The 26,199-nt window shown below is 29.4% G+C and overlaps 5 protein-coding genes across 5 annotated transcripts; 2 read left to right on the forward strand and 3 right to left on the reverse strand.

Moving 5' to 3' along the window:
- Nucleotides 1-2,455: 2,455 nt before the first annotated feature.
- Nucleotides 2,456-4,524, forward strand: LOC105199775 (ecdysteroid-regulated 16 kDa protein-like). The gene is made up of 3 exons (XM_011167001.3): nucleotides 2,456-3,087; nucleotides 3,451-3,632; nucleotides 4,386-4,524. The coding sequence occupies exons 1-3, from the start codon at nucleotides 3,021-3,023 to the stop codon at nucleotides 4,467-4,469; spliced, it is 333 nt and encodes a 110-aa protein (XP_011165303.1). The 5' UTR covers nucleotides 2,456-3,020; the 3' UTR covers nucleotides 4,470-4,524.
- Nucleotides 4,525-5,238: 714 nt separating this feature from the next.
- On the forward strand, nucleotides 5,239-9,334 carry LOC105199772 (N-terminal Xaa-Pro-Lys N-methyltransferase 1). The gene is made up of 4 exons (XM_011166993.3): nucleotides 5,239-5,568; nucleotides 7,443-7,629; nucleotides 8,306-8,414; nucleotides 8,485-9,334. The coding sequence occupies exons 1-4, from the start codon at nucleotides 5,380-5,382 to the stop codon at nucleotides 8,708-8,710; spliced, it is 711 nt and encodes a 236-aa protein (XP_011165295.1). The 5' UTR covers nucleotides 5,239-5,379; the 3' UTR covers nucleotides 8,711-9,334.
- Nucleotides 8,542-13,974, reverse strand: LOC105199771 (heparin sulfate O-sulfotransferase). Its single transcript, XM_011166992.3, has 7 exons — nucleotides 13,543-13,974; nucleotides 11,757-11,986; nucleotides 11,059-11,144; nucleotides 10,846-10,984; nucleotides 10,017-10,114; nucleotides 9,369-9,526; nucleotides 8,542-9,255 (listed from the first exon to the last, which is right to left on the reverse strand). The coding sequence occupies exons 1-7, from the start codon at nucleotides 13,655-13,657 to the stop codon at nucleotides 9,044-9,046; spliced, it is 1,038 nt and encodes a 345-aa protein (XP_011165294.1). The 5' UTR covers nucleotides 13,658-13,974; the 3' UTR covers nucleotides 8,542-9,043.
- Nucleotides 13,975-14,939: 965 nt separating this feature from the next.
- Nucleotides 14,940-21,204, reverse strand: LOC105199773. Its single transcript, XM_011166994.3, has 5 exons — nucleotides 21,007-21,204; nucleotides 20,490-20,615; nucleotides 18,210-19,276; nucleotides 17,775-17,946; nucleotides 14,940-16,711 (listed from the first exon to the last, which is right to left on the reverse strand). The coding sequence occupies exons 1-5, from the start codon at nucleotides 21,151-21,153 to the stop codon at nucleotides 16,595-16,597; spliced, it is 1,629 nt and encodes a 542-aa protein (XP_011165296.1). The 5' UTR covers nucleotides 21,154-21,204; the 3' UTR covers nucleotides 14,940-16,594.
- A 24-nt stretch (nucleotides 21,205-21,228) lies between these two features.
- On the reverse strand, nucleotides 21,229-25,747 carry LOC113005085. The gene is made up of 4 exons (XM_039446860.1): nucleotides 24,024-25,747; nucleotides 22,761-22,839; nucleotides 22,535-22,551; nucleotides 21,229-21,245 (listed from the first exon to the last, which is right to left on the reverse strand). The coding sequence occupies exons 1-4, from the start codon at nucleotides 25,285-25,287 to the stop codon at nucleotides 21,229-21,231; spliced, it is 1,377 nt and encodes a 458-aa protein (XP_039302794.1). The 5' UTR covers nucleotides 25,288-25,747.
- Between the last annotated feature and the right edge of the window lie 452 nt (nucleotides 25,748-26,199).

Consider the following 26,199-nt stretch of genomic DNA (forward strand, 5'->3'; position numbering starts at 1 on the left):
AAAATTCTGGCTTTACTGATTTATATATAGTATATATTTATTTTTATTTGCACATTATAAATTTTGTCTTTTATCATCATATTTCGTTATTGAAAATTCAATAACATTTTTCAATACATGTGGATGAGAAACCAAGAGATACCTAGCCATTTGTGAAACCATTTGTAACAACAATAGTCTATTATTAGAGTAATAACATAAATTACATATTCATGTTAGATAAGCGGGTATTATAAATTTAGGTGCAAAGATCTTACACAACATCATTAATATCTGCATGAAGATCGTGGAAGAAACATAACGCGAATCAGTGCTGTCTTTCCGTTATTAATATGCAGTGTTGCGCTTAGATAACTTAAAATTATCTAGATAAAGATAAGATAAATTACATTTAAAGTTATCTTAGATAAGATAAAGATGATTTAAATTTAATTTATCTAGATAAAAGATAAATTTATACATTGTTTTATCTAGATAATTTTAAGATAATTTAACTGTTAAGGAAGGACACAGGACACAGAAAAATTTTTATAAAACTTCTATTTATTGGTTGAACATTAAACATTTATTGGTTAAAATAATAAATGAAAAAGAAATTATAAATCATTATTTCTTAAAAATAATAGTTTTTCAAATAATTTGTCCGATAATCGATTTCTACAAGGTACAAATATCTGCTGTCTGCAACTGAAGAGGCGCTCTACTGCTGCCGATAATGGCAATGATGTATTATATTTTGGCGTCGAATCTGACCCGGGTTCGCCTTCAGTCGAAAACGCTATTTGATTATAATAGTTGTTGCGACAGCGTGAGATCGACTTGTGGTTTTTGTAGATGCGATTTTTGTGATCCCACTACACGTCATCTTAGATAATTTGATAAAGATAACACTTTTTTAAATTTAAGATAAAATAAAGATAATTTATGTTCTGATCATCTAGATAAAGATAAGATAAAGCCATTTCTTTATCTAGATAATTATCTAGATAATTTTATATAGATAACAGCAAACACTGTTAATATGTGTTCTGTGCGGCATAACATTCTCCTTTGCCTTCGTTTTGGAGGACTGTGGTAAGTTGGCACTCTAATAAGTTTGAAGAACTTTTCCATAAGAAGCTCAGTTATTATTTTCTTTATCAAGACTGCTCATTAATTTAATATGTTAATTATACTAATTAAAATAAACAAGACTAATAAAAAGTATTAAAATCTATTATTTGATCTATTATTTGATAGCAATAATTTTTATATTGCCTATAAAATAAATAAATTTATTATCCTCATGTTCAAAATTTAATATTTCAATATTTTTATGTCTTGAATTATAATCTAGACAGCATCATTCAAAATTGGAATATTAGATCTTCAAAATGACTTATAAAAATGTTGTTAAATTATATAACATTAAAGAATATCTTTGATCCTAAAACACATTATGCTATTAATAAAACCAAAATTTGCTTCCGTGACGTTTAAAGACTCTAGTTGAGCAATAAAGTTGATTAATCATAGCGATTAATAGTGGAGACTTATTCAAACTCCTCTTCTATCCCGAATCTTTTTTCTCATTCCGTCTTCACACAACAAGTGATCAAAATTTCATAGGTAGGGGAGGGGGTCTCCCTACATCTATAATGTGTTCTAGAGTTAAGATAACTGTAAGTCATCTTACGTCCGTATTTTAGGCCCTACGTGGTATTTTGGAACATTTTTTTTTTTTATTTGTTAGACAATTCGAAATAACTAGATTTTATCTGACCAAAAATGTTACTCTTATGCGTCAATAAAATATATATATATAAAATATAAAAATAAATAATGATATATAAGAATTGAAGTTTGAAAATGGAAGAAAATATAATCAATAAGGATATTTTTTAAATGTATTATTAAAGTTGCCTCAAAAAAATACTAAAAAGTGATGTCAATTGGCTAATTACTTATTATTGTTAATAATATTAAGGGTCAAGATGGGTATTAAAGATCTCAACGAACAGGTTACAAATATGTAATTTTTATGGTGATCCGGTTTTTGATTTTAGAGATAATAGATCAAAAAGATTTCAAATTTTAATTAATTTCAAAGCGGATTTTTAAATACAAAAACCTAATAAAAAATAATTACTGATAATTCAGAACGTTGCAGGATGACGGTCACTTTTTCCTCTGCACTACTTCGCAATTGTTAAACACTTTTATACATTAAAATCCGTCTTAACCTTTGATATCACTGACAATGAGTCAAAATATTTTGGTTTTACTCTTTATCAAAGAATTTGCAATAAAGAAATAATTTCATAACATTTTATATTTTATTATACGCACTTTACATATATATATTTTTTTTATTAAAGTTATGGACTTTTTCAAGCAAAAAATATTATGTTTCATGCAGAGTTCAATTACTAAAATTAATCGCTAATTTTTACTAAAAAAAAAGAATTAAGTATAAATAACAATTAATTTGGTAAATAACGAACGATACAAATCTTATAAAATAATTTGAAGAAGTATTAGTGTTAGTAACGTATCAATTGATTTGCGTTGCGTTAATTATAAATTAGAAGAAGAATATTTACACAATAAAGACCTTATAAATTAAGAATAGCGGCGTAATACCGGAAGCTAGTAGTATTACACATTAAGTTATTTAATTGATGTATACTTTGGATGTTTGTCTGAGTATATATAATAACAGTTGCAGTAATTAGCTAACATGTAATTATTATTACTGTAATTACAGCAAATCAGCAATACAAAAAGAGTATCTTTGTGTGATACGGATGTTTGTGTAATCATTAATAAATTGAATTAAAGTAAATTAAATTCACGTGTTGAATAAACATTTATAAATCTTATTTAACAATAAATTAATGTATAATACTTACGTATAAATCATTTATTTGTGATAATGTATACTTGATGTATACAATTTTAAATTACTACTACTATACTATCCACTTTAGGTTCGGAGATAGGCAAGTTGACGGAATCTTTCAATTTCATCTTGCCCCGATATGTCTGTTGAGAAATGCATATATACTCGTGGTTCCAAAGTAGATATAGTTGTCAAATTTTTAACAAGTAAGTAAAACAAATGTATTTCAATTATATTTCATAGGGATCATTTTTTAACGTTAGAAAAAGTTTTATATCTTTGAGAGGAGTCATTGTTGATACACATAGATAATTATTGAGAGAGAGAAAGAGAGAAAGAGAGAGAGTGTTATTGATTCAAAAATTATATCTTACTTACAATTTTTAATAAAAAGTTTATAATATTGATGCAATAATTTTATTTATAGAATATTGATAAAATCATATTAATATTAAACAAATCCCAAAAAATTGTCCAAAAGAAAAGATTTTCTGCGCACTGCTTACCGTGCACTCTCATTAACCCTTTGTCTACTCTTTTTTGGTCATATTAATATATATTTTTTATAGGCAAAGATGTCTTGGAAGTTATAGTGAAAGCATTTGCTGTGATGCTGGACGTGCTTATACCCCTTCCTATAGAAAAACCTAACATATGCAATGATCCGAAAGGTGGGCTTAGTTGTTCGATAAAGAAAGATCAGGAGGTTCAGTACAAAACTTCATTAACTGTGGAGAAGAAAATTCCTCCGGTAATTTCTTTTTAAATCACATTTTTAGTTTTAAAGACATGGAAAAAATTAGTTTTTTTTTTCAATTTTTCTGCGAACTTTTTCGGTTTTCTTTCCAGGATAGAAAAATTTATTAGAAAAATTCACGTGTGTTTGTAAAACATTTGCTTTTTTTCCGTAAAAAAATGATAGCGTACATTTAACTTAAATTAAATAAAGTTAATATGTTATACTCCAGACAAAATAAAAAAGTATAAAAAATGTCATAAAGACGCCCAAGAGATAAGAAATATTTTCTTTTTTTAAGCTGTCAAAGATATGAATTACCTTTAAAGAATTACAATAAATACATTATAGATATATAGTATATATAACGTTACCAAAATATTCTAGAAAAAATGTTGACCTTGATACAACACTTTTCAAAATTTAAAATTTTTATAATGGGCTAATATTTACTGCTGACATGGAAAAACGCGATTTATTAATTGTATATCACGATTTTTCGTGACAGTAATAAATATGAGTATGCTATAAAATTGAAAATATTTTTGTGTTATATTATACTGTGGCGATTGCTTCGCCACATACCCAACTGATAAAATTGAAAACTAACGAGCATAGTTAAGAAAATAGAGAGGCGTTATTAGTTAGAGTCGATAATAATAATCTGAGTACCATATCATTATCCTCTTCTCCTATTGTATATTGTATATTAATTTTAAAATGTTAATAATGTTATCATTAAATCATTTCCATTTTTTTTTTTTTTAGATGAGTGTTGACTTTGTGTGGGAATTTAGAAATGAGAATGACGAAAAGATTCTGTGCCAAAAATTCCCGTTGAAAATTGTATAAAAATGTGGATTGTATAAAAATGTTAGTTTCTAAATAATAAACTTTGTTGCACTTTCAACACACATGTCGATGCGAACTTCATTGATTAAAATTGTAACAATAAAAATAAACATTAAAATAATAAATAATTGAAAAAAATTTTTAAAAACATTTCTATTTTTTTTTTAATACTTGATAGATAATTCTATTAATCTTATTTAAGTTTACTCTTGAAGATACAGGATATTGCAAGGCGATTTATATGTTTTATATATTTTCTTTTATTATTTTTATGATTAGAAATATACTACAAGAAAAATTTTTCTGCCGATGTTTTATGTTCCAAAATACAAAAGAAAATTTTTTAGCTTATTTCAGCATCGTTTTAATATGTCGCAATTGTTATTATCTTCATTTAATCGTACGCGTAATGATTCACAAAGTACCAAAATTTTTAGAAATGTTTCAAAAATATTTCAACTGAAAAAATGACATTTATTTTTTAGAAAGATTTCGAAATATGTCTGCAATATTTCAAAGATGTCTCTGGGATAAGAAAATGTTCACAATTCTCGCACTTGAAATTTTACAGAAATATTGCTGAAAGGTTACTGAAAAAAATCTAAAATTTTCTTGAAATGTAAAAAAATTATTGAAATCTTTTTTGTACGTGGACAGGAACGATTTCGTGTACTACGCGCGCTCGGGTGCTCGGCTCTGTCTTCATCAGCTGTGCCAACTGTGTTTTTAAAAGGGGAATTTGTATTCCCCTTGATCTCACACATGTTCCGGTCGTGGTGGTCGCTTTGACTTTATAGCATGGTGGAAGGTGTTATACTTCCACCATGATTCGGAATCATTCGCGAATTCGCGGTTGCCGACAGTTGCCGATCATTGGTTAGTCGCAGATCGCAAGATTCGCAGGTTACAAATGTTACAATCTGCGAAAATGCAGGATCCGCAATACATTGCGGATGCGTGTCAGGGTGAATTTTATACTGCCGCCGCGAAATATTGGGACCGTATTCCGCCCACTGTGGATGGAATGCTAGGAGGCTTTGGATTTATCTCGCAGACTGATATAAAGGGCTCTGTACTCTTTCTAAAATCTCTTTTCGAGGTATATGTTATAGTCTAACCTATCAATACATTTTGTGTCTATTTGCATGCTTGATAAAAAAGAAATTAATTAAAGTGAATTATGTATGAATTCCGTGAGATTGGATATTCAACGTTTTTAATCGGAAATTGATTGTGAAATATGTAAAATATTGTGATCTCTTAACTCAGACGTAGACGTGAGAACTATAACGTTAGGGTGTTATTACACGTGTAGTATGACAAATTTTTTAAACTTGTTGATTGGTTGTAGAATAGAAAATTTTTCGAGTCTCTAGAAATTTTCTATTTTGCAGCCAATCAACACGCTTAAAAAATTTGTCATACGGTTGGTTGGCGCTTCCCGGTTATTTTGATCGAAATATTTTTTGTATATATAATTATAACTAAATAACAAGGAAACTTTTCAATAATTTAAAAGCAGATAATAGTTAATGAAAATAATTATTGTCGTTTTTTCTTTTTTTTTTACTTGTTACATTATGTGTGTGTAAATTGTATAAAATGTGTTAATATATTTCTATTTTAACTATTCTATTTGCTAAAATTATTAGTTTATTAATATTTATTGTATTTACGAGTATTTCAAAAACTGTTTCACATAAAAATTTACAAATAACTTTTAATAAATAAAAATTTACAAATAGTTTATTCAGTTTTGAGAACTTTCTTGCTACATGTATTTTGATCATGAATTTCAGAATATCCTATATAAAGATTTCTAGGAAAAATATAGATTTTTTCTGTACTTCTGAAAATTTGTATAGTAAACTTTGAAAAAATTTTTAAAACGTTATAATGTTATATGGAAATTATGAAAAAATTTCAAAATTTATAAAGAAAGTTTGAGGGATGTGAAGAATTTTAAGAAAAAAATTTATTAAGATAGAGCATTTAATTTTTATGTGTGTATTAAAACTATTTAGATAAAAATTGATTACATTAATTTAACCCTTAAACTGTAACATTTGAAAAAATCACACTTGGTAAACAGTGGTCTGTCAGACTGCTATTATGTTTCCATTAATTTTATAAGTTCCTTATGATAAAAATGATTAAATTTTCAATTATTCTGAATAATTGTAAGTAACGGAGGTAGAGAAAGATGTCTTAATGTGAGGATTAACAAAAAAAAAATTATATACAAAATATTCTCATGTCTGTATTACTCGCTATATTTTGGAAACGGCTCAAAATTATGAAAAACTGTGAAATACATGTTTGATCATTTCAAGGAGCTTGTTTTTGAGACGTTTGTAGGGAGTTCCCCCCCCCTCCTCTCAAACGATGCTCGGAACTTTAACTTAAATATTTCAAATAGAATCTTCTATATTATAATTATTTGAAGAACATAAAAAAAATTTTTTTTGGTACAAAGCGGAGATTGATACATTGATTTGTTCGAGAATTGTTTAGGGTCAAAGTTCGAAAAAAGCCAATTTTCAAAAAATTGTTACTCCCATTTGAAAAATTTTAAACATTCTAAGAAAGTTGAACCAAATATTTTTTTAACATTCAAATATAACATCACACAAGTAAATAAGAGTTAAAATGTAAATAAGATATAGATGAAGAAATACATATATGCCCAATATTGCGAAAAAGTAATATAAATAGTAAACTCTGGTTTGTGAGACAATTTTTCAACTATTTTCACATTATATGTTTTCAACGAATAATAATGGGACTAATGAAATTTTTGATAGGGACAGATGGCATACAAAGGTACTGAGTTCACAATACTTTTTGTTGATGTCAAGATTATTAATAAGTAAAATTTCAATAGCGGTCTGACATTACAGTTTAAGGGTTAACAGTAGCAGTAATTACAAATTTATGTGTAGAAAAAAAACAAGAAAAACTGTTCTGTTTTAGTTAGAAAATCCACCTTCCAAGGCATTTGCCTTAGACTGCGGTGCTGGTATTGGTAGAATTACGAAGAATTTATTACTAAGATTTTTTAAACATGTAGACCTCGTTGAACAGAACCCGAAATTTCTCGAAGTAGCCAAAATTGCCCTGGAAAATTGTTCGTCGAGAATCGGCCAATATTATCCTATTGGTAAAATGTTTAATCACGAAATTGATAATGAAATATCCTAAAATGTTTTCGAGCTTTGGAGTTTTTGATTGCAAATTAAATAGCGTATTTTCATTAGAATTAAAACAAAAAAAAAAAAATTCTGAAAGAGACGTTTGCAAGAAAATCTACTATGATGCTGAAAGCTATGTTCAATAAGTCATTTTTTATTTTTAAATGCACTTTTAAATTTGCAATTAAAAAGTTTTTCTAAATTACTGTGAACTACTGTGGAATTGTTTCTTTCTGAATTTAAAAAATTTAATTTTTGTGGGCATTCTTAGTTATAAAACATTTTTGAACAAATTAAATATTTTTTTAATTCAAAAAGAAACAACTCCACAATAATTCACAATTAGGAAAATGTTTTAATTGCAAATTAAAAAGGATATTTAAGGTAATAAATGAAGATTATAGGATGAAATCTTGCTATTAATCAAAATAGTTATCGAGTTATATAAAACTGTAAAACAATTGACGATATTAAAGAATATTTTACTCTTCATTATTTTTGATACTATAGAATTTTCTCATAAATGCTTTTCGCTTATAACAATTTTGTTTTTATACTAATGCACTTTTCCACAGCTCGGAGACATTTTGTGGTATTTCCTTATGAGATGTTATAACATATATAAATATGCTCGTTTTTTTTAAGGATTACAAAACTTTTGCCCTACGGCAAACAAGTACGATCTTATATGGTGTCAGTGGGTATTAGGACACTTAGAGGATGACGATTTAATAGAATTTTTCAGAAAATGCTCGTGAGTTTTATTTTCGTTCTATTGAGGAAGCACAGCGTACTATTTTTCACTTTGCAATTTCAATTTGCAGATTGGGCCTGAAAGACAATGGGGTGCTTGTGGTGAAAGAAAATATCACAACCTCAAATAACATGGAAATTGACAAGGAAGACTCTTCTGTGACGAGACCAATGAAGAGCTTGCGATCTTTATTTGAAAAGGCTAATCTTATTTGTATTAAAGAACAACAGCAGACTAAATTCCCACGCGGTTTATATCCAGTTTATATGTTTGCTCTTAGACCAAAAAGTCAGTGAATTGGTCAATAATGTGCAATTTACAAATCAAATCTCCGATTATTGTATGTCCTTAGCTAGGCTTCTTATTTAAATTTTTATTTTCTTAAATTATTTTATATTGAGTCATTTAATTTATAATTTGTTTTTGTTTCATTTTAGATAGACAATTTTGTAAGGAATTCGAAAAGAAAACGTTCACATCTTATAAATAGAAAGAAAATAAATATTAACTCTATAAATTCATTTTTATAAAAAAAGTATGCTCATAATTACAATAAATACACATTTTGCAGTCGCGCACGAATTGCACTATTGCATTATTGAGCGAGATTTTATGTAAAAAAAGTTAGTTTACTTTGGCCGTATCTTTTCATACATAAAACGTTGATTTGCATCTTGAGGGGAAGCATTTATGAGTCGCCTTTTCACAGCGTGAAAATGTTCTAAAGCGAAATTATAGAAATCATTTTCCATTTTCCATACGGGCGATTGCTGAATTTTTTCTACCGTTTCAGGCAATGGATTGAGTTTCTGTGTAGTTTGTCGTAAATGTGACTTGTTGTCTAAAACCAAAAGAAAGCACTGATGTCTTCTGATATTGTTTTAACTGTGATAATGTAATAAAGGACAGATTGTATATCTCTCTCGATTAATATTTCTTTTCACGGATACTAACTATGCAAGAAGAAGTTGTATGCTCCTTTGAAAAATCGTGGTAGTACATTCTCCAATACTTCTACGAATTCGTTCAACTCTTCCGTCACTCCAACCAGGAAGTAATACCTCTGTAGATTCCGTTTGGCTTCCTCTAATGCCCAGCTGTTACCAATTTCCCTACAAAAATTCAGTGAGCATACTAATAATAATTGCATATCTTAATGTCTAATTTAAGGTTCTCTAGGCTTTTCATATAAAAATTTTGAGAATAAGTTTACAATTAATATAGATATTTCTAAATTTTTTCAAATTTTTTGATGGTAGTTTTCTCTACATAGTTTTTTCTAAGTAATCAAATTAAAAGGTAAAAAAATGAGTAAATTAAGATACAATTTTTAACAAATTTATTTTCTATTATAAATAAATTGTACATTTCGATTTATTTTGTTTTTCTCAGTTCATAAAAAAAATCTGGAATTGGTTATTTAAACAAAGCAGTTAAATTGAAATCTTAATTTATTTTTGTCACCAAGTTGGCATAGCTGTACTCGATTTATTTATTAATACTGTGCATATATATAATTAATAGAATCTAATAAGTACCAAGTAAAAAATTTGTTCAAAATGTTTTACTGAAACTGTAAGAAGCTGTAAGAAGAAAACTTACCAACAAGCTGGATCGTGACCACATAGAAATGGAATCTGCAGCCACATGTTATTAGGATCACAGTCAGGTTGACCAATATTTATACATTCGTCAAATGTCTGCACATAAAAAAATTTAATTAGACTTTATTCTTTATAAGTATATACTCAGTTTCAGCACATTTGAGATTTTCTCACGCCTAACAAAAAGTAGAGTATCTTGAGGAAAGAAAATCATAGAAAATTTTTTTAATGTTTTTTAAAAACAAAAGCTAAAACTTTTAATCTGTTTTTTAGTTTCTGAGATATTCGTACGTAATAAATTTAATATTTTGTTTCTAAATTATATAAAATTTGATATTTTTGAAACATTTTTTACTTTGAAGTGTTTGATGCACCATCGGACAAAAATGAACAAAAAGTTACTTTTTAAAGTATATTTTTTAAGCTTTAAATGTTTTTTTAAATTAGAACAATGTTTTATAATAAATAAAAACTTGTAAAAATTTATTTCTAAAATATTTTTTTAACTTTAATGTCCATTTTCATCAATGTAGATTAACTTTGATCTCAGTTTAACTCACTCCTTATCTTTTTCCAATTCTTAGAACTAAAGAAAGATAAAGAGTAAGTTAAACTGAGATCAAAGGTAATCTGCGTTGGTGGAAATAGGCATAACACTTGTTAAATGAAAAGATTGTAAATAAAAGAAAGATGAGGAAAAATTACAATATGCTTTTGATTCCCACGAATTAAAAAAAAATTTTGAAGACTATCTAATTTTTTGTGAAATACAACAAAATTTCAAGTGTGTTAAAATTTTTGATACCTCTTCGGAGATATGTACAAACCTTTGTATCTCCATGTTTCTTCCTTATAACATGAGGTCTAAAATTATCCCCATATCTTAAGAAGTAATAATATGATATAAATCTGTCTAAAGGTTTTCTTAATAAATTTATATACAAAGGCATACGCTTAGTACCAAATCTGAAAAATCAAAGTATAAATAAAACAAACATTTATTTTATCTTGTGGAAAAGTAAAAATCTTGATGTACCTACTTTCCAAAATTTAAAAACGCCATGTGTCCATGGTAAAATGCTGGTTTTATACTGTTCCAGTTTGATATGTTATTTGCAAATTGAACCTGTGCATAAAATAACTTTGCATTAGTAATAAAATCTATTATAAGATATATATATCTTAAGTTTTGATTGAAAGAAGAGAATATGCAGCAAGTAGAAGTAAACTCAAATTTATCATCAGAAACTTTTGTATTTATTGCCGGTATGTAAAACATTATCGTGTATTCTAATGAGAAAAATAAAATTCTAATGTGAAAAATCACAGGTTATATATAGAGAAATATTTATGATAAATCATTTTATTAGTATTTCATAAATTCTTATATCAGCAAATCTATTGTAAGTTTACTTCAAGCATCCAATTAAAATATTCTGATTTATTAAATACATTCCTGATAAAAAAATCAGCATTCTTCAAGATTATTTTCGATAAAATTTTATAAATGTTCGAAAGAATGTGAATTCTTTTTTTGAGTACACATGATGAGTTTTTCTAAAATTTATGATGAATGTATTTTAAGATTATTATCAAGAAAATATTCTTTTGTTAAAAATAACTATTAATTAAAAAAAAGAAAAGTACATTGTGTAATAATTTTTCTTAACAATAGAATCGATATTTTTCTGGGTGTACAGTTAAGCAGTATGTGAATCCTCCTTAATGCATGATGCACCTGGTTGGCAAAAGTAAGGGTGTGCATGTTATTGGTCACGTTTATGTGCAGCACATGATACTTGTTCTGCTTGCATAGATCATAAACTAATCCCATGAAGCTGGTGGATGCTGTCTTCGGCACTCTGTTGTATATCACCACAACATCCTCCAGATCATCCTCATTACTTGCTCGCATATCAATGCGCCCATCATTCTTAGCGTCGATTCGCGCCTGTACGACGGCATCATCTAGAAAGGAAATCGTGTTATTTTTATTTTACTGGAAAATTAAATAGGGACTGTTTGATATACTTAGAGAAAAAAAATTGTAGTATCAGCAACTATAAATTTGTGAATGAACAATAGTACCTCAACTATGAATTACGAAATTGTAATAAAAATAAGTTACATAAACTAGGAAAATATTAATAATATTAATCATTTGTAGTAAAATTGTTGGATAAACTATAGAAAAATAATAATACAAATGTAGATGACAAAAAAATTGAACTGACTGAGATTCAAACTTGAGATCCCTTATTCTTAGTCTTAGCGCCTAGGATTCTGAATCATTGCTTTATTGCTATCATAGTTATTCCAGTTATGTACTTAATAGGTTGTTAAACTGGAAGTATATAAGTATCATAGCGTATTTGTAGTAAAGTCTATATAAGTCTATATTTGTAGTAAGTCTATAATTATAATTGAGATGTTATTTTAGTATACACTAATAGTTGTACAAATATTCTTATCACAGTGATACAAACTACTTTAAATTGCAATAACTGTATAATAATTTATTGAACCATGTATATTAATTTTACATATAAAACTTGTAGACATAGTCACTTTTATAATTGTTACCACTATGAATTTTTCTCTGAATATAGTATTTACTAGAAAAATGAAATCGAAGAAAATAATCCAGTTTTTTCTGTATTTCCCACATAGAAGTGCAAAATAATTCTTGAAATAATGATACATTTTTCAGCTGTCTATAATGGTTTTGACAATTGAGAAATGTAATAGTGATAATTGATCTCCAGCAAGACAGCTATCAATATTTTATCAAAATTTCAGTGAGACATTAGTCTGGCAAAATCTGGCAACACTATATATGATAACAGACATTATCAGACAATGATTGCATTTAGTAAAAAAAAGTAGTTTTGTAACAATTTAAGATTCATTAATATGAGTGGTATTTGCCCTTAGTTTCTGCTGGATCTGAATATATATAAGCCAATATTAAAGAATTTTACAACAGTTGCAAAGTTGCTTTTTCCACTGAACGCAACCAATGTCTTGGTTTGACACATATTTTACACAGGGATTTCAAAATTATGAAATTATACTTTGAAGGGAAAAGTAAAGAAAAGCTACATATCCAAACCAAAAAGTAAAGCTACATATACAAAATAATTTATTGCATGTCATTTCTTGCCTCTGATGTCGTACAAACAATGCCATAAGAAAACTGAGATTTAATGTTTATTTAACATATTTTAAACCTATTGCTTGGGAAAGTATTAGTGTTAATTTTTCAGAAAAATACAGAACGATTGTGATAATACAGATTGCATTGATGAATTACTTATGAGGTATATTACTCTTTAATATAAAAGAAATCTTAAAGTCATTGACATTGAAGACAGTAAAGATAACGTTATCTTAAAAGAAACTTGGAAAAATACAGCAAGGAAAGAACCGAAAAAAAAAACCAGTCTTTTTTCTCAAAATTTTCGAGATTTGTTTAGAGTTAAAAACACTAGAGACCACATTCAAGGTTGTCTATAGACACGTACGGAGCGCTCTGTAGCTTTCCTCCAGGTTGTTCAATCGCAACCGCAGATAGACTATTACGACGACGAGGATCAGGATCGGAATCCATTGCGCGAATGGCAGGTTCCTCAGTATCATCTTATGCCGTCGCACAAATCATATCCGTCACCCACGGCCGCCCGCGAGCGCGCCGTGTCGCGCTGAAGCCGAGCCGAAAAGCTCGAAATGTATGGTAGGCGTTCGCAGTGTCTTTTTTCCTTTCTCGAATACCAATTTCTTCTTTAGAAACTGTGCATCGTTTTGTACTACAACAACAATTTAGCCGTCGAAGTAATGCACCTGTGCCCTGCGGTACGGTTGAGTACGGTACTGTACGGTACAGTGTATGACTTTTGAGGTTAGGATTCACGCGAAAACGCTGGTATTCAACTCGTATGCGCATTGTCGCGCATCCCTCAGAATGCAAACCTGATTACGGTTGGTATTCCTGTGATTTCTTTGTACCGCAATCTCTTCTCCCGCAAATTATAAAAGACAATATTTTAAAATTTAATAAATTATATATATATATATATATATATTTCATGCTTTTTACGTACACTATTTTTTCATCATATTTATATCAAGATTGGGTAACTTAATATATTTTTTAATTAAATTAAGGCAAAGTTAACGGCTTATAAGATTAATTTAAAAATTATGTTAAAAGTTATAACTAAAAAAATAACTCAATTAAAAATTAAGATTAAATCAAGTTAAAAGTTAATATTGAGAAGCATTATTCATATTAAATTAGAAATTCGTAATTTTGTAATTACTCAAAATAACTAGTATGGATTATCAAATTTAATATTTTATTTGTAAATAAAGTTCATATAAAATAACAAAGAATTATTGTTTTTTATGTGAGAATATACATTTTTCTTTTATAAAATTTTATATCTTTTACATAAATTTTTAACTTAGAAAAAAAGTTAATAAAGTTTGTGTTTTAAAAATAACTATTTAAAGTTAAAAATTAAATAATATATTCAACATACTGCTGACCGCGAAGTGTATATCGACACTTAAATTACATTTACTACATTTAAATTAAGAACGTAATTATGCCGGTCGCAAGTGGATTTTATAATTAATGCTCAATAATAATTTTTTAGGTGAATTTATATACATTTACTTTCTTTAAACTGTGCGCCGCATGTTTGCTGGATTTTATAACACGTAGAATTATATAAATATAATATTATGAAATTAAATTGCTAATTTAAATTAAAATAATTGCTAATTAATTTAATAAATGCTAACTAGCATTTTTACGATTATTTCCATCCTGAAAACTGTAAAGAATTTAAATCATTCAAAGAAAGAAGGATTAAAATTAAAGGATTAAAATTAAAAGAATTAAAAATTAACCAAGTTAAAAGTTATTGACTTCTTAATTTTATTATTCAATTTTTAATTTTTTAACTAGTTACTATCCAAATACATACCCTAATATATACATACGCACGCACGCACGCACATGTAATAAAAAGCATGGAATATATATAAGGTGTTATACCATTCTCACGCACATTTCTTCTTTAAAATCCTGTATATCCTAAGGTAATTTAAGACAAATTAATTTAAAAACAAAAGTTCTAATACAAAAAATGTCGAGGCAAAAACTGATAAACATTAATCGTTTATAATTATAATTTTAAAAGTATTATAACTTCAATATTTGTTATTAGTATTTTCGTCTCTTAAACTACCACAGAAATACATACATCTTTAAGAAGAAATATGGAAGACCACCTGTATATTATATACTGTCCTAGTTTATTCACCGCTTTTTTAATACGCAAATCAAGATGGTTCGCACTAAAAGTTTAATTTAAATGTGTGTACATTGAATAACATCAAATAAATTGAGTTAATAAATAGAAAGAAAGTTCCAAGGAACACAGATTCACACATATTCACTGTCAGTATAGAAGACACTTGAAGAGAACCTAAATCGATTAATACGCAAGTGTTTACAGAGTTATGTGTTATACATACTAATTTGATTTGATACATTTTTTCGATATGTATTGTATCAGGCTGGCACATTACCATTTACACCATTTGAATTAAGTTAATTTAATATGAATATAGTGCTTGATATGCGTATCAAATGACCGGTGTAAATTAGGCCATTACAAAGAATATTATACAAACTCGAATTTAAATATCAAGTTTTCGAAAGTGTGTACGGGATTAGTAAATTAAAAAATGTCCTTTAAAAATTTGGTCGTTTTTGCTTTGTTTTGGGGAAAATTGCAAAAATAAATTTTTATTTTGTACTTTATTACTTATTTATTCTCTGTTATTCTTTAATAAAGATGTTCAAAATGATGACTTCTTGTAGCAAAATAAGTGTTGCATTTAGTATAACTCGTATTGCACTGTCGGTACCATTCTTAAATTTACTATACATATCTCAGGATATCGAAAGATTGGATTTTAACAATTCGTTTTTTAAGTCGTTTTAGAATAATGATTTATTTCTATAAAAATAATATGAAAAGATAAAATTACATTTACAAGAGAAATTGTTAATCAAAAAATTATATATGGACTTAGTGTAAATACTAAATAAGAAAAACAAAAATTTTTGTGATTTTCTCTAAAACATAGCCAAAACGAACAATTCACTAAAGAACTTTTTTTTAGTTTATTAATTCCCCACACAAAGTTTTAATTCGAGACACTCTGTATACAATATTATATAATTGATTTTAAATTATTTCATGAGGAACGTAACAATTAAAGTAACAACATTAAGAATATTAATACATTTTATAATGAACTCTTAGATAAAAAAGATTCAATTGTAATTTTGCTAGTACACGTGATTAACAAATAATTCTTATAAATATATACAGTCGTTCTTGGTAGATTTTGTTTTTTTTTTAGCACAATATATCACAAATCTCATTATCAATTTATGTTAAATACTTTATAGCTTATTTATGTTCTAATTAATATCTGGTGTAATTACACAACTTACACAGTAATTATATAGATTGTGATTTATACATTCCATGTGCACTAAAATGGCGTTACAACATCGTGCATCGCGTACCTCCACGTCCATGCTCTTGCCACTTCCTCGAATTTCTCACGATCATTCAGATACATCTCTCCAAGTTCTGGTTCCATACATACCTGTCCACAACAGTCATACATATCAGCAATAATAATGCAGACATTAATAAGTATATACATTAAAATAGAGTGTTTGACAACAGATGGGAGAAAATTTAAAAGAGGACTGATTCTAAATAACAAAATAAGACGCAAATCAAGAATAATAAAATTATGATTAAAGTTGTTTGTTTGTTTAATTAAAAATGTTTAAATATTTATGTAAAAAATATCTAAAACATGTGAATATTTAGACATTATAATTAAAAAATAAAGCTCCCATTAAATTATTGTTATTCTTGATTTTGTAATTTTAAATATTTAAATATTCGCGTAAAAAGTGCCAAAAGCCTCCACGCAGTCGTATCGCAATATGAATATACACAAAATGATGGAAAATGACATGGTCTAGTATAAATAGGCATCTTGATCTAGTAGTTAGTTAAAACGACATAAATGCGACTTGAAGGATGCAACTTCATGGAGATTTTTGTGGTCATCTTATTTATAGGATTGTAAATCTGATCGATCACGGATTTTTGTTTCAATCATAATTGACAATTCCTTGGTATTACTGAAGATGGAGAAAACAAGCGCTAAAACGTTTGTATATTTTATGTTTATTTCAGGATTATGTTAAATGATATATTAAAGATAAAATTTGTTTGAAAAAATTGCGCATCAATTATGCCAACTTCCATTTGCTAATTTCATTATTTTTAATCAATCTTAGGAATCTATTTTATGTTTATATATTGTTACTCTCTTTTTTAAATTCTGAATATTAAAATATCTACGTAAAAAGTGCTTAAAATATGTGAATATTTAAATATTTATAATTAAAAAATAAAGTTTTAATCACAATTTTATTATTTTTGATTTTTGTTTTCTTTTATTATTTAAGATTATTTCTAAAAATTTCTTCCACCTGTTTCCGAACCCTATATAGTATCAATTTACAGAGAGAGATTAATTTTTATATAAATTAAAAATTTTTTATTAAAAGTTTAAATTAAAATAAATGTATGTAATTAAATATTTGAAATATTTTTATTAAAAACCGATTCTAAAATGGTACACTTACCTGACAATATGGATCTGTAAGCAGACTTTGTACACTGATAAGAACTTTTGATATTGTGAGAGCTAATGACCAATTATGATGTATCGAGTCTATGCCAACGTCCCCGTGTCTCGATACATTCGGGTGAAGTATTTTCGTTAGAAATCTCACTACGGGTGGGCACATAGGATAGCTATAAGAAATATACATACATTACATAAAATATTGATGTAATGCAAACTGAAAACTTTCTTGTGTCCATGAATATTAGAGTTCTGAGTTCTAAAAAGTGTCTGAAAATGTAATATAAAAATAAAATTTTAATTTTTATATTACAATTTATCGAAACTTAATTTTTGAAATATTTTATGGAATTTTATCAAACTTTTTTAAAGATTTTATTATGAAAAAGATAGATTCTTGTAATGCACGTAGCAAGTACCCTTTAATACGTACCTGAATGGAACCTGTAGATACAGATAAAACAATCCTCCTTCGTATGGACTTCCCACTGGTCCCGTAATAGTGGCTTGCCAATGGCAGCACATATGATCGAGAGGCATCGCCTCGATGCCTTCTGGTGGATCAATTCTCAAACTTTTCAGTTCGCTGCGTAGTCTGTTTCTTCGCCAGGAGTTCTCCTCCATCCTGGGTGGTCTTGATCGCAGAGAAGTCTGTGCCAAGCAAGTCCGGCATGGTGCTGATGAGGCTAGATAGTCGTACACCTTGTACCAATTTTGAACACAGCCAATGGGCTTATAGAGGGGCCAGCGTAATTTCACGTGTCGCTTCCATTGTAGCTGCGTAACATGTGTCGACAGCAGACCGCACCATCGTCGACAGACGTTCGCCGCCGACCACAGACTGATGTCATCAAGATGCGAGAAGATAGCAAGCAGCACCTCGGGCGGCAATCTCTCTACTAAACCTGGCTCATTAATGGGTTCATGCTCAATGTGTTTGTGATTCGATAATATCTCCAGTCGTTCCGACAGATTGTACGGTCGTGACGGCTCGCCCGCGTCCTCACATACTCGGTAGTTCCAATGATATCGCACAGTATTGTATCCGAGTTCGTCATTTTGACTGTTGTGATCTAGTGCAAACATATCTGGCGTACTCCGCGGATTTGCCTCCGCCCTATCTTGCGCATTTCGATCGTTCCTGCTGATGCAGTTCTGATGGCAGTCGTCTGCTCCCGTCCTACAGACCATACTCTGCAAATCAAGACTCACATCGCGCGGCGTTGGCACATTTCGTGCAAACGTCACACATTTGTCGACAGAATTGCTGGTCGAATTGTTCTGGAGTACGTAATAATTGCACTGGGGCACCGCGTTTTGATATTGTGCATAACATCTGCGCGAAACATTTGCGTTATGATTAAGCGGATTCTGCTGTGCGTTTGGGATACTGCGGTTGACACTCTGTGGAGAATTTTGCTGCTGTTGACTAGTTCTCCTTTCGTGATTGTAGTATAGATCCGTTGGTTCGTCGTTTCCCGAATCTTCGTCATCCGTTTTCTGTTTTTAGAAGAAACATACACAAGAAAAATATTATTGAACTTGGATCCCCTTGCATTCAATGCGGGTGTTTTAACTAGCTTGACTACTGAGACACTTGGCAATATAAAAAATTTTTATTTAAAAAGAATCAAAAGTTTTTAAATGATAATAAAAAGGCTCACTAATTTAAAATTTAAAAAATACAAAAAATACAAAAAATAGAGCATGATGAGCTAAGCTAGGTAGTTACTATCATATGTTAACAAAATACAGAGTTCACAAAGAGATTTAAAAATTACATCTGATAATTTGCTAAATTACAATTTTGTTTTAGATAGTTCAGTCGTATATTAGGTTATCTTCAGTGATACAAAATGTGTAGTACAATGATGATAATCAAAGTTTCAAAATAAAAAGAAATATAATTACGTCTGTTTATGTTACAAATTGCGAAATCCATTTAACAATGATTGAAACTATAATAAATTCCTGAGATACATAGATGAGCAATGTACAAGTCAAGATGTACAATCAATTAAAAAATACTACATTAGACAAAGGAATAAACTTTCTTGTGATAACTACAAGGGATCAAGAGTATACATGGGATATTACATGGGATACAGAAAAGAGTCACCAGACAAAGAAATGAACTGTCACATGATACAAATGGAAACAATTTTTTTTTATCAGGAATTCTAATACTTGTCAAAAGATGAGTAGATTATTCAGAACTATTTGATACTAATGTTGGACCTAAAGTCAGCACCTCTACTTTTTAAAATTTATTTTCTTTGTTATAATAGGTAGGACTATTTGTAAAAACCACCAGAAATTCTTCCTTTTGTGTATAACTTTTCACAGAAATACAATTTTGTATCATAGGAGTGTCAATTCCATATATCTGTTTATGACTGTGTTTCAAAGTTGAGTAACTATCGAATGAGTTGAATAACTCATATGAGCACATAAAACTATATTTAAAAATTGATATAGAAATATTATAAACACCAATACCAAATAAAAAAAAACATTTTTTCTCCTTTTTATGTTTTTCATATATCATTTTAACTTCTCATTAAAAATAATACATTACTTGCCAATAGTCTATTGATATATCAATATACATATATAATTATATATATATATATATATATATATATATATATATGTATATTATACATGTGTATTAGATACAATTACCTAAAATCAGATATTATATTTATTATACCTCACTGAAAATTGGCACTTGGAGCAGATCAACGTCATTTGGGAATAGAAATGCATGACATGTTGCACAAACTGGTTCCTCGAAACATGGCCCATAATATCCATTACAAATGTAACATGCCATTGTCTGCAAATTAAAAATCTATATATATGCATATGCAAATTTATTGAGATATATAATGAAATTTGAGATGAAACAAAAGTTAAAATTTAATCAATCATACATAGATCATAATCAAGTTATAATGAAAGTTATAAAAAATGATTGCTTCAACAGTTAAACAAGTCATATAATTAAATCAACAGTTACTCACATAAGAAAATAATTTATGGTTAGGTATAGATATAAATGCACAGATATTAATATTCTTTATTACACGATCGCACACAATTATTTGGATCGTATAATATAAAAATCGCGCAAATGTTAACAAAATACCTCGATGTAATTAAAAAAAAAGGCAGAAAGAGAAGAGATGAACACGCGCGCGCGAGAAAGAGACAGAGGGACAGCTTACCGAGAATTGAAACTCGGGACAGGGAACATATTCGATCGATTCGACGAAATCATCTTCCAGGTTTAGACTGAGATTTAAGTCACCATTTTCGTTTATTTTCTCGCTGTTACCGTTCTGCGTGCAGTCAATAATCTTATCACCTGCCATTTTGTAACAATCGTTGACGAGTGTACGATCAACGATTGTGCCGTATGTGGGATTCTCAGTGTCGCCACTGCCAGGCTATAGCAGTAGAGTCCCTAGCAATAGGGATTCTTATATTAGGCTCGTTTTCTATTCCAGCACTAGACTGCATTAGAACGTTCCTTCTTGCCGTTTGTTTTCTGTTCCTAAACTCTCTAAATAAGTGTACACTTAAAATGAAATAGATAGATTTTTCAAAGTTAGCGAAAGCAAGAAGGAACGTTCCAGTGCAGTCTAGTGCAGGAACAGAAAACAAGCCTTTGCTTTCGCTAACTATCAAATATATAGGGGTGCGCATGATTGGACACCGCACGATTGGACACCACCACTCACAGCGGCCGATACCTAGAGTTTTTCCGTTGGTTTGGTTAGATAAGTCAAGATGGATTGGTTGGTGTCCAATCGTGCTGTGTCCAAAAGAGTGTCACCCCTATCAAATATATATTTATTTTAAGCGCACACTAATTCAGGGAGTTCAGGAACAGAAAACAAACGGATAAAGCAGTGCTTACTAATGGCACCTAGGAAATCTCAAGAGAGGGATCGGGGACAATCGCCGCCATTAGAGGTATAATGCATTTAATAGACCGGGAGTATTCAAATGCATTTTATTACATTAGTTTCTATTCATTTTTTATCTCCGACAACATCTTTTTCGTGAAAAAATAAAATTATTAATTTTTATACATTATTATTATTATTATTTAACATTTATCATAGTTGTAAAAGCAGCTTACCCACACAGCACAGAAAATTGCAGCAACATTGCAGCAATGTTGCAATGTTGCAGATTGCAATGTAATATTACGGAGACATTGCAGAAACATAAATTAAATATGCCTGCAACGTCTCATGGCATACGCCAGTAATATTCCGGAAACATTACAATATCATAATTTTTTAATATTTATAATAGACAAAATAGGTCCATATATGAAGAAACCTTGGTCTACAACCCAATAAACAAACAATAGTTTTTAATTGTATTTTTAATAAAAATTTTTTCACGTTTAATTTAATTATTGTATTATATTGATATATATTTTCTAATTACATTCTTATTTAAACAAATAACAGAAAAGTTATTCCAGATGCTATTCTGCATTTGCAAAATTAGTAAAAAAAACTATAATTTTATATTTGTTTATATAAATATTGTGCTTTAATTATACATATTTCATTTTTTCGATTACGTATATTGACCTGATCTACCAGTTATATACACATATCAGCATAAAGTGTTCACAAGTCATCATGAGGAATCAGTTTACAGCGATCACGGAGGTCAAGCAACGTTCACCGGAGTCGCGACTTGGATGAGTGACCGCTTGGAAATTTTCAGTGCGGCCACAGGCGTTATATCTACAACAACGTTTACTTTACAACGTTTATTTAACGTTTTTTTTACTAGTGTAAAATACCGTTTTTATACGAGACATTTCGACCGGTTAATAAACGTATTTTTATACATCACAAAAACGTTTCGGCTAAACGTTTATTAAACATTTATTAAACGTAACTGTGTTGCTTGGGATGTGTTGTCTAATATAAAATTTATACGTATTGCTTACCTAAATTTCCACCAAATATCGAAGCATATTACATTTAGCCAGAAAAAAGTCGATAAAAGGAAGAAATTCAAAATATAGGCTGAAAGAATCAAATAGGTAATGCATTAATCACTAAGTACGTATTTAAAATATCACCCAGATAGCACAAAATATTTATAAAATATTTACTAAATATTTATAATATTTATTTTAATATTTTATAAACATTTATCAAAACATTTAATAAATGTTTTTATGGCCGTAGATTGGACTGATCATAAATATTTATCATAAATGTTTTAAAAATATTTATGATTTATGATAATTATTTGAAAATGTTCAAAATATCCGCATAAATATTATATTACACCACATAATCCCAATGAGTAAAACAATATTTTTATCAACTATTCTGGTAAGCTCGTATGCAATTTAACAATTAATTGAAAAGGCCAGTGAGACGAGTAAAAAGGTGTAGATGTTCGTATAGCTAATAATACATATTTATTCGTATATAAAGGACACAAACGTTTCGACTCTACGGAGTCTTCTTCAGTGTGTGTGTATTCTTACATTACAGACGCAGAGCGCAAACAAATCTTCATAACAGCCTTTTAAATACAGTAGTCCGGGATTTCGGACCATGGGCTTTAAATCCCGGACTACTGTATTTAAAAGGCTGTTATGAAGATTTGTTTGCGCTCTGCGTCTGTAATGTAAGAATACACACACACTGAAGAAGACTCCGTAGAGTCGAAACGTTTGTGTCCTTTATATACGAATAAATATGTATTATTAGCTATACGAACATCTACACCTTTTTGCTCGTCTCACTGGCCTTTTCAATTAATTGTCAATATTTCTATATTTTAAAAAACAATTTTCGCAAAAAAATTCCATTCTTAGGAATTTTTTTCGGAAATTCCGAAGCGGTCACCCATCCAAGTCGCGACCAATATTTTAGAAAATATTTTAACAATAGTTTTGATAAAGTTTTTTATAATCTTTTTCCGTCATATATATAAAATATGTATAAAATATTTCTATAATATTTATAAAAAATATTTATGATATATATTTATTAATATTTATCGTAAATATTGTGTGCTATCTGGGCAATCAAGTTTATAATTATTGCTAAGTTTGTCCGTGAGATTTTTTATTAAATTATCAGAAAGAAACAGAAATACGGGAAACAAATTTACTAATTACTGTAAATATTCTGTTATAATAATATAAAAATTGCATTACTGTATTACTTCATACAATTTATGCATGCTGTACCTAATGCAATGCAACATATTTTGTCATCAACTCGTTGTAATTCGGAATCTTGTTGATCATAATACATAATTACATATGCGATGAATAATGAGGCTATGTGTGCACGCAATGTATAGCCATGCATGTTTTGGAGCTCTGGTAAAATGGAATATACCACGAATGTCACCAGCAGGAACGGCAAAGATATTAGGAGACACGCGAATACATATATCGGATACATTTTCTGATTATTGCAGACCATAACTTCATAAATCTCTAGATTAAAACTGGCTAAGCAGTAAGATCTCTGTAAAATAAATTTGCCAGGGCCTTGATACAAAGAGCCATTAGTGAGAAAATAGTATTCATTATAAGAAAGTAAACTTTTTCCTAAATCTTGTGAAAGGCATGGATCGTGGACAGTCACGAAAAATGCTGGGTGATCGGGACCGTCCTTGTATATGTACATCTTTGGAAGAAAGTAAGTACCATTTTCATTAGCAACACATTTGCCTGTATCTGTCATGAAGTTATATAAAGGACAACAGAGCTGAACGCAAGTACCGTCGAGACACTCTTCAAACGAACTAATTATAATAGGATAAGGGAGTTCAGTGTCGTTATAATCGTTTTCATCCAATTCATATTCATCCGATTCATATTCATCCGATTCGTCTTCATCCGATTCGTCTTCATCCGATTCGTATTCATCCGATTCGTATTCATCCGATTTGTATTCATCCGGTTTGTCTTCATCCGATTCGTCTTCATCCGATTCGTCTTCATCTGATTCGTCTTCATCCGATTCGTCTTCATCCGATTTATCTTCATCCAATTCGTCTTCATCCGATTCGTATTCATTTGATTCAAAATTGCTCTTTCTTTCGATGCTGGAGGAATTCTCAATTTCTTTTATGGAATCATTGATGTCCGTAGAATTTGCGGCAGACTTCATAGAAATCTGATTACTTTCTTCGCAATTTTTTATGATATATTTGCGTGACTCATATTGTTTCGAAATATTTTCCTTTCTCTCGTTCTTTGTAGAATTAATGTAGAACTCATATTCCATTTCGTCGTCATTTTTGATAAAATTTTCAGGTGAAACACACCGTGTAGACTTAATCTCATTGTCTCGATATTTCATAGAGCTTATGAAAAGATCGTACCGTACCGTCGAACTATCGCTTTGCTTATCGCCATTGGTAGAATTTTCCTGAAACTCTGAGGACAAAGCAACAAACAGAAGCACAAAACACCAAAGTACCTTACTTGGTAAATACATCGTTGAATTGATGCATCAAATTCACAAAATTAGGTTGAACTTTTTTTATACCCTGTGAACAAATGTCTATTGCGGTATTGCCATTTATAGAAAAGAGCGTAGCTTTATTTTGCAATAACTTTATCTAAAGAACAAAAAATAAATTTGTGTGACAAGGAAAGATTTTTGTTAATTTGTAAAAATAATTAGGATAGGCGAATGCGTGAATAATCTCTGGATTGTGTGTGAAACTTCTGTATTCTTAACACAATTGTATGATTCTCAAGACTTTTTTATTCTTTAAAATAACATATATCATCATTCTATATGTATATCATTGGGTTAGAATAAAGATGAAATAAATGAGTACTAACGAGTAAAGCTTTCCATTGGGCCGCCTCAGATTTCAACCGCATATGGTTTTTCCGAATATATTTTGAAGGAAAACAACAACCTAGAAAGAGAAAGATTTCCGTCTGATTGTGAAAGTAAACGGTTCGTTGTGGGCATGGGAATAAATTTTTGAGATTTTTTGGTATATGGCTTTTATTTTTTCTATTTATTTTTTTATATATATGTGGGATTGAAGTCACACTGAGTTGAATAGTGGATAAAGATATATTTCAATATAGCGTACATGGAAAGAATTAGACTGATTTAGTTAGAGTCCCGTTCCTCGTGTTCGTGTTCGATCTCTCTATTTCTGTCTCCCTCCTCGTTGCCAGCCGCTGGCTTCGCCTTCGCTCGCCTGCGCCCTCTTTTCCCCTTTCGTCCTGCGACGCGGTACTTCTTAACTCCACATTCGGCCATTCCTGACTAGAGTCCGTCCCGGACTCACTTACGCTTTTATCAGGAACGTCATCCTGAACTCCTTGGGAAATCTGGTTTGTTATTTCGTCAGGAACTTCGTCTAGGACATCATTTGCTGCGTGA

This window comes from Solenopsis invicta, chromosome 3, assembly GCF_016802725.1.
Source record: "Solenopsis invicta isolate M01_SB chromosome 3, UNIL_Sinv_3.0, whole genome shotgun sequence".
NCBI lineage: Eukaryota > Metazoa > Arthropoda > Insecta > Hymenoptera > Formicidae > Solenopsis > Solenopsis invicta.

Coding starts and splice junctions, on each gene's coding strand:
- LOC105199775 (XM_011167001.3), top strand. CDS start 3,021: ATGTCTGTTGAGAAATGCATATATACTCGTGGTTCCAAAGTAGATATA. Junction 3,088..3,450: donor AGTTGTCAAATTTTTAACAA/GTAAGTAAAACA, acceptor TATTTTTTATAG/GCAAAGATGTCTTGGAAGTT. Junction 3,633..4,385: donor TGGAGAAGAAAATTCCTCCG/GTAATTTCTTTT, acceptor TTTTTTTTTTAG/ATGAGTGTTGACTTTGTGTG.
- LOC105199772 (XM_011166993.3), top strand. CDS start 5,380: ATGTTACAATCTGCGAAAATGCAGGATCCGCAATACATTGCGGATGCG. Junction 7,630..8,305: donor CGGCCAATATTATCCTATTG/GTAAAATGTTTA, acceptor GTTTTTTTTAAG/GATTACAAAACTTTTGCCCT. Junction 8,415..8,484: donor GAATTTTTCAGAAAATGCTC/GTGAGTTTTATT, acceptor TTCAATTTGCAG/ATTGGGCCTGAAAGACAATG.
- LOC105199771 (XM_011166992.3), bottom strand. CDS start 13,657: ATGATACTGAGGAACCTGCCATTCGCGCAATGGATTCCGATCCTGATC. Junction 11,145..11,756: donor CCCTTACTTTTGCCAACCAG/GTGCATCATGCA, acceptor TTTTATGCACAG/GTTCAATTTGCAAATAACAT. Junction 9,527..10,016: donor GGTCACGATCCAGCTTGTTG/GTAAGTTTTCTT, acceptor GAATTTTTGTAG/GGAAATTGGTAACAGCTGGG.
- LOC105199773 (XM_011166994.3), bottom strand. CDS start 21,153: ATGGCAGGTGATAAGATTATTGACTGCACGCAGAACGGTAACAGCGAG. Junction 20,616..21,006: donor GTCCCGAGTTTCAATTCTCG/GTAAGCTGTCCC, acceptor TTTAATTTGCAG/ACAATGGCATGTTACATTTG. Junction 19,277..20,489: donor AAGTGCCAATTTTCAGTGAG/GTATAATAAATA, acceptor TTCTAAAAACAG/AAAACGGATGACGAAGATTC.
- LOC113005085 (XM_039446860.1), bottom strand. CDS start 25,287: ATGTATTTACCAAGTAAGGTACTTTGGTGTTTTGTGCTTCTGTTTGTT. Junction 22,840..24,023: donor AATATGTTGCATTGCATTAG/GTACAGCATGCA, acceptor TGATTCTTTCAG/CCTATATTTTGAATTTCTTC.